This window comes from Mastacembelus armatus, chromosome 23 (genome assembly GCF_900324485.2).
Source record: "Mastacembelus armatus chromosome 23, fMasArm1.2, whole genome shotgun sequence".
Classification (NCBI taxonomy): domain Eukaryota; kingdom Metazoa; phylum Chordata; class Actinopteri; order Synbranchiformes; family Mastacembelidae; genus Mastacembelus; species Mastacembelus armatus.
Genome location: NC_046655.1, coordinates 14530508 through 14549144, shown reverse-complemented (window position 1 = coordinate 14549144; position 18637 = coordinate 14530508). Strand labels below are relative to the sequence as shown.

Sequence of the window (18637 nt, the reverse complement as noted above, 5' to 3'; positions counted from 1 at the left end):
TGCGAGGAAAAACACTCTTTTCTGAGGTGTTATTTTTGACAAATCAACTACACGAAAACACACATCCTTACAGCATGTATACTAAATTCTGGATCACTGAAGGCACTGAAATATGGATGTGAGGGTTTTGGTCAATTAGCAGGTTGACTTTTCCTCAGAAGACCTTCCTTTAAAACCTCAAACACAGAAATGTCCCGTGCTGCATGTTACATTGACAGGGTCTATGCTGCTGACAGCATGACAACCTGTAACCTGAAAACCATACTGCAGGCACAGCAATAAGCACATGGCATAATTATGGGATCCAGATTTATAATTATATAATTGCAGCATATGAGTCACTTATCATGCTGTAAAAATACACCTCAGCACCTGCCTCAGGCTGTGATTTGGCCTCATCTCCCTGTCCAGGCAGAATAAAAGTGAAACTTTTGTCTGTGACAGAAGTTACAGACTTGTGATCGACTTAACCAGGAGTTCACTCTGCTAATAAACCCGACCACGCTCCCTGAAGCCAACTCTCTGAGACAACCGTGAAGAGAGCATTACACATCACTTCCCATCTTTCCCAAAATGCTTAGATGCACACACGCAAACTGAACTTATAAGTTCTGGTCCGTTTACCTTGAAAATCAATCTCTCATAGCTTTCAAGAGAGTTTATGTGCTCTGAACCTTCTCCATCTCATTTATTTACCACTCACATAGCCTCTAAATGTCAAACCATGTGCTCCTCCACTACTAATAGGAAAGCAGGAGACTTAAATTTAAGTTCTTTGTGCTCAGTTTTAACCTATTCTCCCAAAACACCCTAGACCTTACATTAAAATCACATTTAGGGTTTGTCAAAATGTTTAAATGTCATCAATTTGTCATGTTTTTGTTGTAGTAGTTATAATAATGCAGGTCCAGTTAGCATCAGAATAATACTGATAAGAAGGAGACAAAAGTGACTCAATGAGACAAAAACTGCAAATTCATCCATGTACCCACGAACGCACCACCAGCTGCCAGCCTGGACCGGACTACTGTCTGCACTTCAGTGCCACAGATGGAGAAGCTCTGACGACATATAGTGATGGGAACCAAACACAATGGCAACAGCAGGGCTTGGCTGGAAAATACACATTGACATTCGCACCCACTAAAATATAATATATCACAAAGATAAAAGTGAGCGTGTAGTGTTGTTAGGAGAGACGCAAACAAACCGACTCTCAGACAACGACACGACATTCCTACGTTTCTTTCAGACGAGGGTTTAGCCAGCTCAGCTCTTGTCATTTGTGAATGGGTCCGAATGGGTTCACGCAGCTAAACGTGTCATTTTTCTCCTCAAACAGGAAGTTAAGATCAACACAGTTACTGACTCACATTGCAAGAGTCAGACTGCAGTGTATCAGTCTAATGTCTGGATTTGATGCTCAAATTAATATCAGACCAGACGTCCTCTCTGCAGAGCTTTATTCTCTATCATACATGCGTCATATTTTCATTTTAATTTCATTTTAGCCTAAAGTGCCTTGGATCAAATCTTACCTGAAAGCAGTTTAAAAACAGGAAGCAGACTAAAACGTCGAGATTGAACTTTCAGTGATGTTTAAACTTCTGCCTGTGGAGACTGACACAGAAAACTGCTGCAGTACAGATTTGTGAAAAATCTGAGGTTGTGTTTGGACATTTTTAGACAAATACAACTGTCTGTTAAAAACACACACGGGGTCGTCCAGCCTTATATGACATCTTATATAATATCAGACACTGAATAAACTATCACATCTAATATTTTCTTTTCCATGTCACTCTTCCTGCATCTATCCCCTCTCTTCATTACAGCTGACTGATGTGATTGTTCACTATTTAAACAGACTGCTCTGTGTTCTCTCATGCTCTACCTAAGCTCTTGTCTAAATGTGCCTGAATGCTTGTGCTTTTATGGCGTGTGTGTGTGTGTGTGTGTGTGTGTGTGTGTGCATGCAGTGAGGGCAGGATAATGTGCAATTGGGCCTCTAGTGTCATGTGTGAAAAAAGAAAGGCGGAAACAGAAATCAGTGTTGATGGAACGCTGCACAGGGGGAGCCGAGTGCTAAATGAGTCTTTATAAAGAGAGTGAATAATGTAAAGCACAAATCAACACAAATGCAACAGGAATACAACACAATCAAGCCGAGCCACTTCTCTGCTTGTGTGTCTTTAGAGGTTCGACAGTGAATTACCTGTCTCGCTCATATCCACTTTCATTACGGCCTGACATTCAGCCAGCGTGTGTGTTTGCGTGAGCCGTGTGTGTGCACGAGCGTGCCAGGGTGTACCTGAATGTCACGGCGTAATGAGAATGGATATGACAGTGACAGGGCCATCAACGAATGGAGCACCCAGGCCGCCTCCCTTTTTCCTCGTGACATGTGGCGAGTACGTGCCGAGGAACACACAAACACAAAAACACAATCGCATACACACGATCTTGCTCTATCTAAGACAGTGGGGTGCAATAGAGCCAAGACAATAACCAAACTCTATTTACCAGACCTCATTCCCTCATTCGGACCCGAAGTAATTACTTTTAAATTGCAAAACTGAGGAACATTAACAAACGGATGCGGCAATTTAGGTCCGCCTGGGGCTAGACAGCTTGTTTTCAAATGGAAATGAAGGTATTTTGCCATTGTCCACTGCAATATCGTTGTGTTATGGTTTAAGGCTTTTTTTTCTGTGTGCCTGATAAAAGCAAGGGACATTGGCAGTGTTTACCAGGCCCATTGTGACAGACGACTGCTCAGAGCGAGGATAATTCTAGCTTAATACTAACGCTGTCGGAGGAGAGTGTCACTCCTTCTGCTCAGAAAGACAGACACACTGCTGCTGCTGCAGCTCAGCCACATAAATCAACACAGACACTTCACTGATATTCGCAGTGTGACAACATAAACAGAGAATCCCTGCACACACACACACACACACACACACACACGCGCGCGCACACACACACACGCGCGCGCACACACACACACAGAGGGAGGAGCATGCGTTTTCCCCATGTCAGGGTCACAGCACATCAATAGCAGCCGTGATTATCATGATCAACTCTAATGAGGGGGCTACGGGGGTGAACACCACTCGTCTTTTTCCTTTAACACAGCCTGTTATTACCACTTTTTGTCTCTCTCTCTGACTCACCCACGTACACACACTCACAGTCGTGCTATACCATGTAATTCTCTCCCAATCACAGCCCTGTCATCCTGCCCTCTCACCAGCCTGACAATGCTGACAAGGGTGCCCTAAAACCGGGCGAACACAAAGGAGCTGTGACTGGGTCGGCGTGCAGCTGATGAGGTCTGTAACTCCACCTGGCTTTGTGGCTGTTGTGTCAAAGGTGCTGCTTTTTGTCACAGTTTTGAGACTTGGTCAAAATTGTCTTAGTCAGTGACAGGACTGATTTCACCACAAGTCAGCAGAAAAATGGAAAAAGAGAGAAAAAGGTCTTTTTTAGACACAGAATCTCTAACATGGGGAGCTCCTGTTAAAAAGTTTGGGCTTTTATAAACTAGTTTCTTTAGGAAAAACCAAAAAACAACCCAAAGATATCTTTAACAATACTACGATTCTTTTCTCAGATATATTAAAGACCTCTGTCGCACAATTTACACAACTTCCCAAAATAATAGGACTGTTATTTAATATCTTTTTGACATGCTTGGGAAAAGCATTTTGCCTAATATTGATATTTAATGTTATTAAATTAGATTTTTTGGGGGGAAATAAAGGCCTGATTAATAATATTTCTTTTCCAGTAAAAACTGCTTTGACATGAGAAGAATCTACAGTATTTTGCTCATCATTAAAGCGACTCAACTCCCTTCCTGTATAAGAAACAGTTAAACTGCTCTTAGCAACCAAAAACAGGGCAATTATTTAACCTGCCGCTGTAATCTGGTGCTGCTGGACGCTTTACATTATGCATCATGTGACAACTCAGACTCAAACCATGCTGGTAGCGCTGCAAGAACAAAACTGTTACGAGGCCGAGCACAGAAAGTACAGTGGTGAGTCGTGACTCTAACAGAGAGGGTGCTCAGGGGGTTACAGATATTCAAACATGAGGCCGACATATTAAATCGCCAGAACATTTACAGAGTAAAGTGCATTTAAAAAAGGAGGCAGAGAGACAGAGAGAGAAGGAGAGTTGAAGAACGGGCAAGAGTACAGTACCTCCATAGTCTGAGACTGGTGCATGGCTTTGATTGCATTCTGTGCCATAGCTCTGGTGGAAAACGTGACAAACGCACATCCTGTAGGGAGGGAAGGGAGAGGAGGAAGGGATGGAGGGACAGTGGAAGGGAGGAGGGGGAGGGCAGAAGGGCAGGAGGAGGAGGAGGGAAGACAAGAAAGAACAAAAACAAGACAAAAGGGTTGGACACGTCGTTGTTGTATAAAAAAAACCCAAAACAGAGATTGATACAGAGAACAGCTCACAGGCGGACAACATCGCTTTCAGTCGCTGTAGAAACAACAGCCGAAAAACGAGCACAGTGTCATGACAACCACAACCCCTCCCCGACCCCGTCCCACCACCTCGCCCCATCCACAGCCGCATCAGGACATCTGAGACAACCACAGTCATCATCCGGGCTTTGGATTGGCTGCTGATGCCATCCCCGCCTCCCTCTGCCTCCTCCTCGCCCCTTTCTGTCGCTGTTTTTTGACTATATTTTTCTTCTCGCTCCGACACACTGGCCAAATTAGTCATACCTGAATTCAACCGCTTTCCCCTCTATACAATTCAACAATGTAAATCAGTTCAAATTTGCATGGAAGCGATTTGAATTCATCGGGGCCTGTATTGTGTGTCTGATTGGGTGCCCTCTTTCCCTCTTTGTCAAACTGGAGAGAAATGTGGCGGCGGTGGGGCGGGGTGAGCCGGGACAAAATATCTGCAGGGGCTCAGGAAGATGGGAATCAGATAGAAAATCATATTAATTCAATCCGCAGAGAGACAAAGAAGAGAGAAAGAGATGAGAGGAGGTGTGGTCGACCCCCTCTGTGACTGACACTGATTTTAGCCAATCAAGATCCGACTCAGCCAGAGGCTTTTTAGGGGAGTTTGTTATTGGTTGTTAGTGGGTAGGGGGCGATGCAGGGTTGTGTTTGTCTGGCTGGTTAGGGAGTGATTAGAGAAGATAATGTGAGAAGTGTTTCAGCAACCCCCCAGGCTAATAATATGCTAACAAACTCACCAAGCCATGTTAGCGCAGCCAGACCTGAACTGATTACACACATGCTCTCTCACGCGCACACACACACACACACACACACACACACACACACACACACACACACACACACACACACACACACACACACAAAAACATGTACGCGCGCAAACACACACAAGTTCAGGTTGGGCTAGCTGACTCGTGGCTTGGCTACGGAGGAACAAAACTAATAGCCTGGGTCATCAGATAGACTCTCCCTGGCTGTGTGGATGGGATGAAAGGGCAGAGAGGAAAGAGAGAAGAAATTGTGAGGATGGATAATGCAACAGAGACAGGAAGCGAAAGAGAAAGGGCCGATGTGCTGAGGAATAGATGTGATCATTGTCCTCTTCCACCTCTATCAAAAGCCGACTGTCGCTGTGACAGAACGAGGCTGAGAGTGACGGATGCTCCACTATGCAGATTTCATCCAGACACTTCACCTGAGAAAACACAAGCATGTCCTTGTAGAGGCCATGTATCGCTGCAGTAACAGTAGAACCGTGTTTTGACTAATTTTGCAGCAAAAAGTTTCCTGATAACTTTAATATGTCAGACGCAAGACAAGCGTCCGTCCTTCTTTAGAGCAAAGTGGCCGCTCTGCAGCAGTTACTACATTTAAAATGAAAACATGGCCTCAACAGTAACAGGGACAAAATCCATCATTTGTACAAACACTTAAAACGTCCTTGGTTAATGTTTTCCTGACATGCGGTCTTGTACAAATAATGACTGTCCTCTCTCAGAAACAAAAGGAGACGCAGCGTGAAATTATTTTACTGCTGCAAAACCTTTGACAGCATGTTTACACAGAAGGCAGTTCAGCTGCACTTCTCATTCATCTGTGTCATAGTATTTTAATCAATCCATCTGTCTGCACAGGGCAGGAAACAGCTCAGTTCTACTTGCAATAATACGCCGGTAAACATGGTGCTACAAGTCTACTCTCCAGTCTATCTACAGTGGTTGAGTGTGGCCTCAGCTCAGAACTGTGTCTGAATTATTCCCGTGCAGAAACACACACGGAGCATCAGAGCTGTTGCTGCTCTGCTAAGATGCTGCTGCTGTGTGGTAGCAGATCAGGCAGTGCAAACAACCTACTTTGTAGTTTAGACATTAGGGGTGGTTGAAACCCGAGTTGCAGCAAACACACAGCCCCTTAATCATATCTTCCTCAGTTTTATTCTGGAGGCTGACGTTAAGTTTTCTGTGCATCTTAGAAATAAACACGAAAACTGAGGGTTTGGTTTTAAATCAACCCCCCACTAAGCATCTGAAAGAAGGTGACGTACCGCTAAGTGACACCAAAGTTAAACATCACACAGTTTAGGTCCAGATATCATGAAATTCATCCGGTATAAAACATATTTCAACTAAATTTTAAGTCCATGTCGACTGGACGTTTCCCAAAAAACTGCCACGGTGACTTTTCCCTAAAGTGGTTTGAAGGCAGTAAAAAGAGACTGAAGGTTATCAGATTCTGCAGCACTGACCTAGTAAACATTCTGATGTGTTCTTTGCAGTGCAGGAGCTCTGCTGGCTGCTGTTACTGTAGATAGGATTTTGGAAAAGGGGTCATTTTTTCAGCTGGTTCTATTTTAGAAGAACCACAGTCTGTCATTTAACTGCTTATTTTCCAGTAGGCTGCCCCATCTTCTGCAGAGAGGTGTTGCCCGAGAACTGGATCAGATCTGGAAGGGCTTCCATGTGGGTTATTCCTCCAGACTGGTACTAACAAGTCCTCTATTTCTAAAACTAGTCAGCTGCAGTGTCACTGGCTGTCATCTAATGGAAACACCTGGGTTTTGCCTTGTTTGTGTTGAATTTGTCAGCATCTGAACATGAATTCTTTAATGTAAGAATGAAACTAGATGATTCCTGGCTAGTTAGTGCACGTCTTCCTTTTCACGTGGGGTGAGCGCTAAAAATACCTCACGGGCCGTATTCTGTCGTCAGCGGAGAACCAAACAGTCCTTTAATGAAAGTAGGGTAGCTCCCTAGGCCCAGCCAGCCACTGGTGGTGTGATCCATATTTTATTAATAGTGGGATGGCGAAGAGCTCTTCTGATTGATACAGCAGTTTAATAAGGGGCTCAGAAGCCCAGCTAGGTGGGACTGAAGGCCTCTGGGAATTGCAGGCCGACAGAAACGCTTAAAGACCTAGTTTTCCAACCTGGTTATAGCTGTTTGTTTACTAGCCAGACCCAAAGTGGACTAGCAGCGTTTTAGCTCTGACGTGTGTTAGCTGCTAAGTGGTTTCTATTAGTTCTACAGAAACGAGGATTTGGCCACTGCATCTGAAATATTCATGAGGACAAAAGAGAAGAGCTGAAAAGGGGTGGAGAAGGAAACGGGAAAGGGAGGGCAGGAGACTGATGTCTGAGAAAAAGAGGACAAATTGATGTAGGAACAGATTCTAGGACAGCCAGGGCGAATATAGAGACAAGGGAGGGTGCTGCTGTTTGGAGAAGCAAAGGCACATGGGAATTTGAATAGTTTAGTTTGAGATTGGTTCTGGAGGGAGACAGACTTGATCAGAAAGTGAGAGAAGACACATTAAGAAAATAAGACTCGAGTCAACAATAAAACATCCATAACATCCGACAACCACAGAAAAAAATATATATGACCGACAGATCCAGCTGCGTGACAATGACAGCGACAGCTCGTGTGACAGGAGGAGGAATAGGAGGACAGAGAGTTTCAAAAGCCCGTCCATCTCCTCAGCACATAGAAACCACAAAGGGGAGAGGGGAGGGAAGGTGGGGAGCACTGGGAGATGGTAGAAGTCAGGTGCGTGTATGGAGGATTGATGGAGGGGATCCCTTTATTACTCCAAGGGCTATTTATAGACGTACAATAGCTGAGGTGGGACTGATATATGAGACAGTTTGTTTATGGTTGGTAGTACTTGCCAGATCCGGTCATACATCAGCCATAAGAACCATTAAATGGTCACTCTGGCCGTTTTTACAGTGGTTATTTCAGCCCTCGTTCGTTTGAGAACACATTAATCAAACTCAGGTGTCGACAAATCTGACCGGTTTGACAGCTTGTTAACGGGACCGTTTCTGGTTTCTAAACCAGCCCAGGAGCACTTTGTTTAGGGAACATTATGTGGCCACAACGTGCATCAATTACATGGAGCCCACACGTCATAAATTCAGCAGCTGTTTGCCTTCTCCTGGTGTTCTGGCAGCTCGCGCCATTCTCCATATTAGCTTACATTACTGTAGATGTTGGGAGTCACAATTGGAGTCATAATCACATTTTCTCTTGTGGTCACAGATATTTTGTCCCTGCTCCACAGTGGCCAAATCTCTGCTTAGTGCTCCAATCAAAAAACAAGTACAGGCTGCTGTTAAATGGATTTCTGGAGGGGCTTTCTGCAGTCATCATGATTTACCTGAACTGTTGCTTTAATTTCAACCACACTTTTATTTAGTAATGAGTAATGAGCGTCTGTTTGCCAATTTGGCCAAAGCTCCTGAAAAAAAAAGTACTGTACTCAAACCCTTTCTCGATCTAATACCATTAGGTTTTTGGATTTGTGCATTGTTTAATATCTTACCTTGCCTGAGTGTGTGGATTAAATGTGGAGCAGTCTGTGACCAATGAAGAGAAGGAAAACGTCTGCTATAACATGGCCTTGAAATTTATATTCTGGTGTGTAAAACGTAACCAACCCAGTGCCTACGGTAAATGCAACAAAGCAGCGGGTCATCTGCTGATTTGGACTGCAGGTCTGAAAATGGCCTCAGCCTCAGTGTGAAGTATCAAAGGGTTTGGGACTGGTTTACGCTGCAGCTAAACTGGAACGGCAGGCAAAGTGAAGGATATGAATGGAGGTCAGGAGGTCAGAGGAGGAGGAGGAGGAGGGTGGGGGGGGGGTGGTCAGGGGCCGAGGCTGAGAGAGCAAGAGGGGGGAGAAAAAAAGAGAAAGAGAGGGAGAAGATATATAGAGCGAAAAGGAGAAGCACATATTCACAGTGGCTACAACGGCCTCAAGTTGCCGCTCCAGTTCATTTGTACTTACATCATTTTTTTCAAGACCTTGAAGGAAATTTGAACAATTTCCTATGAAGCAGCTGGTTGAAAACAGGATCTAATACAATGCTTTTAGTGAGCAAAAATGAAATGTAAAATCTCAGTTAAGCTGACCAGGTCGGCCCAGAACATCTCAGGAAAAATGCCATAATGGATTTCACTGAGGAAACATGCTTGTCTTAATGTACAGGCAGTGACAAGGACATTTGGTTGGTACATGACTACAGAATGCCCACAGTCCATAACTTAAGGCCCCTACACTCAATGAACTGATGGTTTCTAGACACAACATACAGAATTTTACATTTGCAGCCCCGTGATCGTCCAATCTGACATAAATATTAAAAAAGCATCTCATATAAATGAGAGAATCTGGCTGTCACACTATCTATAGAGTTTTCTAAAGGAGAGAGAATAGTTTAAAACAATCGTCTCCTGAAGTTTATGTCTCAGTGGGTTTTTATGTTTCCTGAGCCAGAAGACACTAATCACCACAGTTTATAATAAACCACAGCTTCTTGTGACAGCTCAGTAAAAGACAATGAGGGAAAAATGTTTGAGAACAGAGCTGCTGATTATGGAGGAAAATCCTTCTACTCTGGAAAAAAAAAAAAAGCAATAAATGCTTCCAATTTGGTTTTAGAGACAGTTTTTCTTTCTTTGGACTTGTAAACACTAAAATAATGAGCCCATCCTATTTCCTCCCTCCAGCCATTGGCTCAGACACCATCGTCAACCAGCCAGGTCTTGTCACACGGCCCTGAGGTAAACACTCCAGGACGCTGGGTCATGAGACAAACAGACATAATGAACTGTGGCGGCGGCTGGAGTCCGTTCAGGCTGTAAAATTCACGAGGAGCATCAGGTGTGTATGGGAGTGAGTCGGAGCGACACACACCTCTGCTGAGTCCGTCGGGCCCTCGCAGGATCCGACACTCCTCGATCTGACCAAATGCGGAGAACATGACCCGGATGTCGTTCTCATTGCACTTCTTCGACACCATGCCGATGAACAACTTCCTGTCTTCCACCGCTGCAGAGCCAAGAAGAAGAACAAGAAGAAGCAGTGTGAATAAACAGGTGGACATAACAGCATGTCTCAACACGCAGCTGCATACATATTCTATATTATTATTTTTTTAACTTTTGATGGATTAAGCCTTTAGACAGTGATGGCTGCTGTTTCCCCAAGTTTCCAGTCTTTGTGCTAAGCTAAGATAGGCTAAGCTAAACTAAGCTAAGCTAAGCTAAGCTAAGCTAAGCTAAGCTAAACTAAACTAAACTAAGCTAAGCTAAGCTAAACTAAACTAAGCTAAAATAAGCTAAGCAGCTGCAGGTGGATGTTACCTTCTCTTTGAAAGAAAACAATGAGCGTTATTACAGAACTTCTTCATCTGTTCCTTTAATTGTACATTTATTCTGTATAATGCCACATGCAACAGCACCAGAATCCAGTATTTCTACAAGATACAACGATGATTAAAAAAATATACAATAAAAATATATTAGGGAGAAAATGTTTACTGTTGAGAACAAAAAGAAACAGACAAAAACAGAACGAGACAGAACAAAACACACTTTTGCTTAATCAGAAGAACCAGAGAGCGACAGAAACAGAAAGTGGGAGAGAGATGAAGACCGACAGAGTTCATGTATTTCATCATGCCATCTGCGAGGCTCTGATCAATGTCTCATTATCACTTCAACACCGACTGCTTGCTGAGACTCTCTCACCCTCTTCCTCCCTCCACCTCTACTCCTCTTCCTCCTCCTTCCTCCCCACGGGTCCCTCTCTTTCTCCTCCCATGACACAATCCCTCGCTCTCAGCTGCAACATTGAGGAACGTGAGCCAGCTGCAGGTAACGCTGAGAAACCTGGGCTGGGTTTCACAGTGTGCGGAGGTTAAGAGTGAATTAGGCTGAGAGCGAAATCCTCATCGCTCACAGAAACAATATGTGTATGTCTGCATTTATGTGTTTCCACCACATTCAATGTAATGCTAATCCAATTCATTTTTAATGAGGAAACTGTCAGCTCTTACCGCGAGGCGAAAGAGATAAGCGGTCTGTTGCACTCTGGGAAATCAATAGCACACTTGTTTGTTTTGCTGTTTGAATTGTTTGTGTGTTTAAAAAACAAACCGTCGGGATACGCTGCCAAGATAAGTGTGGTTTCAAAAAGCTTTAACTCCTTTGTACACAGCCTGGGTGTGTGTCTGTGTGCGCATCACTCCAGAGGAAGATTACCACAAGTCTAACAGCAATGTAATTAATTTACTCTGTGTCGATAGAAAAGAAAGACAGGAGATATCGTTACAATTGACTGTTTCTGTTTTTCGGACGAGGCGCACAGGCAGGCGGGTGGGTGATAAGACTCATAAAGCCCGCTCTGGAGTCAGCTTTGCATTCTGGGATAAATTGGAGCAGAATTGGCTTCATGCTGAGTTTTTCACATTAAAAAAAAAACAAAAAACAAAAAAAACAACAAAATCACAAAGATTTAGTGAAAAAAAAAAAAAAAACTGCACAATTCACCAATAACAGTTATCTCCCTGTTATACTGTACATCGCCCCAGCTCTTTCTCTGGTTCCATCTCCTCGCTGCCTAAACTAATAAACCTCTGAGCAGCCATTTGTCACTGTTACAGCAACTCCAACACTGGGTTTATTAAAGGACATTACCATTAAGTGGATGGATATGTTACGTATGGTCTGCTCTATATTTCACCATTCTGGCTGTGAGTAGTGGCTGCTTTATTAAGTTCCACCATCGTTACCCCGACGGTTATGTCTTATAAAGTCATATTTTGCCATATTTCACTGGAGCGGATGATGGCTTTTATAAGGATTTCTCCCTGCCTTGCTGGATGCTGTCATTTTATTGTATTCTCCTGCAGTGGACAGTGATATAGAAGGTGGCTTATGATGCCCCTCCATCGTCTGTGCGTCAGCCAGAGGGACTCCTCTGTGGTGGGAGGTTATAGCCTATGGTCATGGTTCAAATGTGTGTGTGTGTGTGGGGGGGGGGGGCTAAAACACACCACTAGTGTATATGTTTCATCTATATGTGAAAATAATGTAAAATGCGTAAAAATGTTCTAAAGGAATATAAAGCAAAAACCCAAAAGAAGATACTGTATGTGAGCACACAAAGTCCCAGCAGGTGTCAGAAAAACACCTTCAAAACTTTGTAAAATCCTTTTCGAAACTATGGATTAAAAATGGCCAATGCATCCAATCATAAATTTACAGTATCTGTTTTCATATTCTGCTCAATTACTCAGCTTCAAGGGTCAGTTCACTCAAATTGCAAAGGCACACATTTTCTCAGCCATGCAAATAATTTTATTTTCCAAAATTTACAGATGGATGCGGCTCAGATTTCCTCAATATTCCACCTACGCCGCTGACTGCAGTTTTCATGGGGAGATATTTTGCACCAAAGGTAAACAAACTGTCCACACTGAGGTTTCTCGGTTTCCAGAGAAAATACAAATTTGTTCATGGAACCACAGATGGCCATTTGATTTTGAAAATGTGATTTTGTTTTTAAATAGTATGGAGCAAAGAATTAAATTCACACTGTTGTCCGTTATTTTTGGTTTTATTTTAGTTTTGGTATTTAAGGACTGCAACCACCCACCATCAAAGATGAGTCGGCTTTTAAAGCATCACTGTCCAGAGGCCTGCACCTCCACCGAACCTTTCTTTGTTTTTACAGTTTGACCCTGATAAAGGGAAAACTGACGATTTTGATTAGGGAAGCTATGCGTCCACAACGCCTGAGTGCCCATCTCACTAAACCACAACATTAATGACATTGTCTTTTAATTTCCAAACCTACCTCAGCTAAATATCACTGAGCGTAATGAACCTGACAAATTGCAGATGGTTTTGCTTCATCACAGTAAAACCAATTAAAAAAGATTGAAATAATAAAGCAACAAAATCCAGATCCTGCAAAAGTCTCGTTAAAGACATAATGAATTTAACTTCTCATCCTGTGCCTGGAACTCCTCTCTCTCTCTCTCAAAAACACATTTTGAGACTTTATGATAAAATATTCCTGATGCCTTTATCTAAATAAACATGAAGCTTCACGTCATATAATCCTACACTTGACATTTTCAGCCTGTGGGTCAAAGCAGGCGGCAGGAAGGCGTAAGCAAAGTCAGCTGGAGAAAAGCTTTATTTCCAAAAATGTCAAAGTTGTGGTCTAAAGGGATGGAATTTATTCATGTCTCCCTCCATTTCCTGGTATAAAAGTACAGGTGAAGAAGGTATGAGAGGATGGCTGATATTCCTGTAGTTCTCCAGAAACCATCGCGATTAAAAGGTCATGCCGACTTTCAACAAATCGAAATATTTTGATTTCATCGAATCCCTCCCAAAAAGGTGCTCGCAGGATTTCACCTCACACAACGGAAGCAAGAAACACTTGAGTAACACTGAAGTACAACTGTTAGAAACTACAGTGCTCAGCTGTTTAAGGTAGTACTGTTTTAAATAATGAAAGTATATATTCATGAGCTGCTTTTCAAGATCTTCAATAGGAAGCAGCTTTTATGTTTGTGGGACTAAGTGTGTCAGAGTCGAAGTTAAATCGTGTCCAATAAGACGAATCCAGACTAATGGCAGCCTCACTCTTTAGAAACCTCGTGCTTCCTTTGGTGTCTAATGTCCAACAGCGAGGAGGAAGGGGCTCCGAATGGGAAACCAGCTTAGAACTGGATGTGCAATATGCGATTTGGATCTAAAGACGGAGTGTCCGATAGTGCTCGTGAGTGTGTGTGGGTGAGACAGATGTATTAAGGCGTGTTTGTATGAGCGAGCAGTCACACGGGAGAGAGGCTGGTTCACCATGAGGCCAAAACGATTCAACTTTCACTGACCTCTTTCCGAAGCACCTTAATAATTCATCACACGTATAAAAATATATTTATATATATCAGCATTTCCCTCTAATGCTCTTTCTCCATTCCACTCTATGTCTCAATCTCTTCCCCCGGCCCCTCGTCCCATCTGCCAGTCAAGAAGCGAGCAAGCACATGGCTGAGATAGCTATTACCAAGCAAATTCAAAAAGGCTATTGACGCATAAGTGTGTGTGTGTGTGTGTGTGTGGCCACTCACCGTTAGATTTCTCACTGTCTGCAGGTTTCATCTGAATAGGGTGGTGCATCTGTAGAGACACAAAACAAGGACAAAGTGTATATTAGCTGCTGCCTATGCACAATCAGACATTTACATTTCATCTTTGGATATTCAGATAAAATCCAGATTTGACTAATTACACACAGTTAATACAAACTGATTGACACACACGCACAACTTTGTCGGACAGCTAGAAAAAGAAAATCTGTCTTTCTTTTTGGTTTTCCCTCACGAGACACAAATATGCTTATTAGTGGGGAAAGGGTTGACAACGCAACTGCCGTGGTTTCCTAGTTCACTAGAAGATAAAGAACAAGAGGAAGAAGGACAGGAACCAAATTTAAGGCCAAGACCATGAGAAAGAAGCAGAACAAGCTGAAGAACAAGCAGCAGACTAAAGAATCAGTATAGCCAGCTACAGTAGCTAATAACAGGCCAGTAACATAAACACTGTCATGAATGAACTTCACTCACTTACTGCGACCATTGCAAAGATGATTGTTGTGATAAAAGCTTCATATCTAAAACGCTGCAAACATCAAAACTGCTGCTGCGCCTCTGTGTGCTGCATTAAAAACATTAGCATATAAACACGAGCTTCCACTCTGGGATATTTTAGCATTGTTATTTTTCTGTCATTCTCACAGAGGGAAGACTGACGAAGACTCTGTTTCCAGGAAAAACAGTCGCATGAAGCCATTTTGTTTCCTTCTCTGTTCCCTGGTCTGAGTGTTGAGTCTTTGCCTCGTTTCCTTGAGATCGCAGGAAGATTTAACCTGATGGTCGAACGCTTTTTGTAAAACAGATGTCATTTACAGCTGCCTGAGATTTGATCTCAGCGTGATCCAGATTATTGCATTGCAGGTGTTTACACCTTTTACTCATTTGTGTTTTTCTTATTCAGATACAGATCGCTTGTTTACGGCCGACGTAAAGCAGGTCAAATGCCTGCGTTTACACTTGTCTTTTAGATACTGGATATCTCTGTGCTCAAGAAACAGCTTAATGGAGCCGAATGATGGACTGTTTATAAGGTGGTGGCTCTTCTTTTATGGAAAACAAGAAAACACTTCACAGATGAGAGGGCTTTGTCACCTCTCTCTCCCACTCTCTCCCACCCTCCTTCAATCTCTCCTCCTCTGCCCCTTTTTTATTTCCTCCATCTCTCTTTCCTTTATGGGAGATTATGTGGCTGTTTGATCTGCGGAGAGACGAATGACAGTGATTCTCCAAATCTAGCCCTGTATCAATCACACTCAAAGTCAAATACCAGCCGTGAGTGAGTGTGTGTGTGTGTGCGTGCGTGTCCGTGTGTCCGTAAGAGTGTGTATGTGCCCTGTCTTACCCATAACGCCCCTGGGCTCAGTCACGCTGTGACAGAAGGCTTTGATCTTCCAATTCTATCACACACCTTTATCCCAACTCTCTCCCTCCTGCTCTCTTGCTTATCATCGTCATTCTCTGCAGACACACACACACACACACACACACACACACACACACCTACTTTGTCCAGTGACTAGTTTCCAAACCGGCCCAATGGGAGCAGTCAGTGGTGGAGGAGGAAAAAACAAATAGAGAGGTGGAAGAGCGAAGCTAATGAAGGGCAGCATGCAACAGAACTGATTCCCTAAAGAAGACACTAAAATAAGCCAATGGCACGGCTGAAACATACGTGGAGCGAAGCGGCAGGCTAGTTTTGAAAATTCAAGCGAATTTCTGAATGTTTTGAGTCAACATTTGCAGCAAAACACGACTGTCTGCATGTAGGAACAGACAGATGAGAAATCAAAACTACTAGGAAGAAGGGGCAAGAAGAATAAACCACACATTTTAAAGAGTGATATTTGTAGTTTGTGATGTGTTTCAGCTGGAAATGATGCAGAAAGAAAAGCTACAGTAAGAAAGAAAAACACCAAAATGACATTGAAATTCAGTGACGGTAGAATGGATCGCACTCGCAGTTTGCAGTGCATTTTCATACAACATGAAAATGCAAAAAATGAGAGAGTTAAAATGAGATTGAAATGAAATTCAGTGATGGATGAATGATTTAACGTGTAGTTTGCAGTGCACATCAGCCACAAACGTCTGTGAGGATCAGAAAGGAATAAGAAAAAATAAGAATATAAAGACACAAGGAAGACAAAACCACGAAAGGGAAAAGAAAAAAGAGAGGAATAAGAAATCAGGAAAAACAACCAATAGCAACAGACACAAGATGAGGGGAAACCTGTAATAAATGAGAAAAACAATGACTCATAAAGACGATTAAAGGAGCAAGAGAGAGGCGGAAGGAGGGAAGAGGGTCACAGACACCGGACAGACGGGAAACCCTTCAGGCTGCAGCCTCACAGTGTCACTGCCACAAGGACATGGATGTGTGTGTGCGTTTAGTGTCTGTGTGTGTGTGTTGAAGACACATCAAAAGGAGGAAAGTCATGTCAAAGCAAACCTGGAAGTCACATCGAGTCACTTCTCACTAATCCATTTCAAAGTCTGTCCTCTAAAGGCGAAAAACAAAAACAAAACAAAAGCCATGACAGCATCACTGTGCTGCCACCGTTCACTGCTAAAGAAGCTGCCACACGCACACACACACACACACACACACACACACACACACACACACACAAACACACAGGTACAAAAGCTGTGTCTGGCTTTTAGGCGTCTCCACCTCAGGTCTGTCTACCCAGAATGCCCAGCGGGCGGCGTCGCTGTCAACATGTTTGATCTCGGCGAGCTCCCGCCGAGACCCACAAAGCAAGACTCTCCTCCGCTATCCCACAATTCCACAGCACTGTTTCTTCTTGCCTGGCAGGCCCACAGCTACAGTCTGCCATTCATTATGCGCTCAGCAGGAGACCGGCAAACTACTAAGTCCTCGCCGTGCTCATGCTCATAAAAAGCACAGAGAACCAAAAACTTTGCTACATAAAGCCTTGTGTGCAGCTGGCCTGATGCTGCGCTGGCATTTAGTTTTACAAACGCATCCTTCCAGTCAGCACGCTGCTTAATCTACTTCCTGTTTACCTGCTACGTCCGACCTGAGAGTTAATTCTTCCTCTGGCCCCAAAAACCCTCTTTTCTAGTTTTACCCTGCTCCCTGCTCTTCCAGGACGGGAGTCTCTTTTCTTTGGTGAATCTTTAATTGAAGTGGTCCTCATAAGCCACTCTAAGCCCTTCACAATAATTAATCATTTACAAAATAAGAAAAAAATGAGCTGAAGACTTTACAGTGCAGCTGTACAGTTTAAAACACAAAGTTGAATTGAATGTAATTCGCTGTTGTTGCATTATTATTAGTTTGTCTGTGTTAAGGCCTTTATTATTTGTGTGTAATGCATCTGCAGTGCACTTGAAGTAAAGAGTCACCATTTGGCTTTAATCATTTTTGGAGCACTTAAATTGCCTTATTACAAACTGCATAGTTCAGTTCTGACTGACTGAGTCATACTGGGCGCTGCTGTAAAACACAAGATAAACACACACCTTTGAAAATCGATTAACATTTCATTTACATATTAATGTGCAAACTGAAAGTCACCACTCAAACCGCTAATAACCAGTTACTGAGCCACCATGTTGCTACTGTTCTGCAGTGACACAGCTCCTTTAACTGAGCAGCTACATGTTATTAGCCTGCTATTACATTAATTCATCAGATTTTACACAGCAGCTACATCAGCAGCATTTCGTCCATCCTACGCGGTGGCCATTTTATCTGAGTTCACGTCACGTTTACTGCCCCCAGAGGGTCAATTAGCATCTTTAGCATTAGCTTAAATGCTGAAAGTCCAACTTCTAGCTTCATGTTTACCTCTAGAAGGTGCTAGATATTCCACTTTCTTCACCAGCCAGTCACTAATTCTGTCCGTCTGCTTTAGTGTTGCTGAGCAGGGTCTTTGTTGAAAACAGGGTTGATACGAGAACCACACAGAAATGTGCTGTAAAACCAAAACAATGAGCTAAAACAGTTTTCTGTGTGTTTATCGCTCTGTATCTGTCATTTGACTCACTATTATGACAAAAATAAATAATTTGTCCGTGAGCTTGACAAGACACAGTTGTGGCTATGCAAAATTAGCTTATCCAATGACCAGAAGATATTTACGGATGGGTAAAAGCATACAGTCCACATTCCAGCTGAGGGATCAGAGAGCAGTGGTCAGTCGAGAAG

General features: G+C 43.1%; 1 protein-coding gene across 9 annotated transcripts in view; it reads right to left on the bottom strand.

The window, feature by feature from the left end:
- The window catches only part of celf2 (cugbp, Elav-like family member 2), a 167155-nt gene that overhangs the window by 25180 nt on the left and 123338 nt on the right, over window positions 1-18637 (bottom strand). For all 9 annotated transcript variants that reach the window (XM_026326699.1, XM_026326695.1, XM_026326698.1 and 6 more), the window contains 3 exons: window positions 14434-14482; window positions 10200-10334; window positions 4212-4291 (listed from right to left, as the gene is read on the bottom strand). In XM_026326699.1, coding sequence (XP_026182484.1) covers window positions 4212-4291; window positions 10200-10334; window positions 14434-14482 — 264 coding nt within the window. The remainder of the gene's footprint in view (window positions 1-4211; window positions 4292-10199; window positions 10335-14433; window positions 14483-18637) is intronic.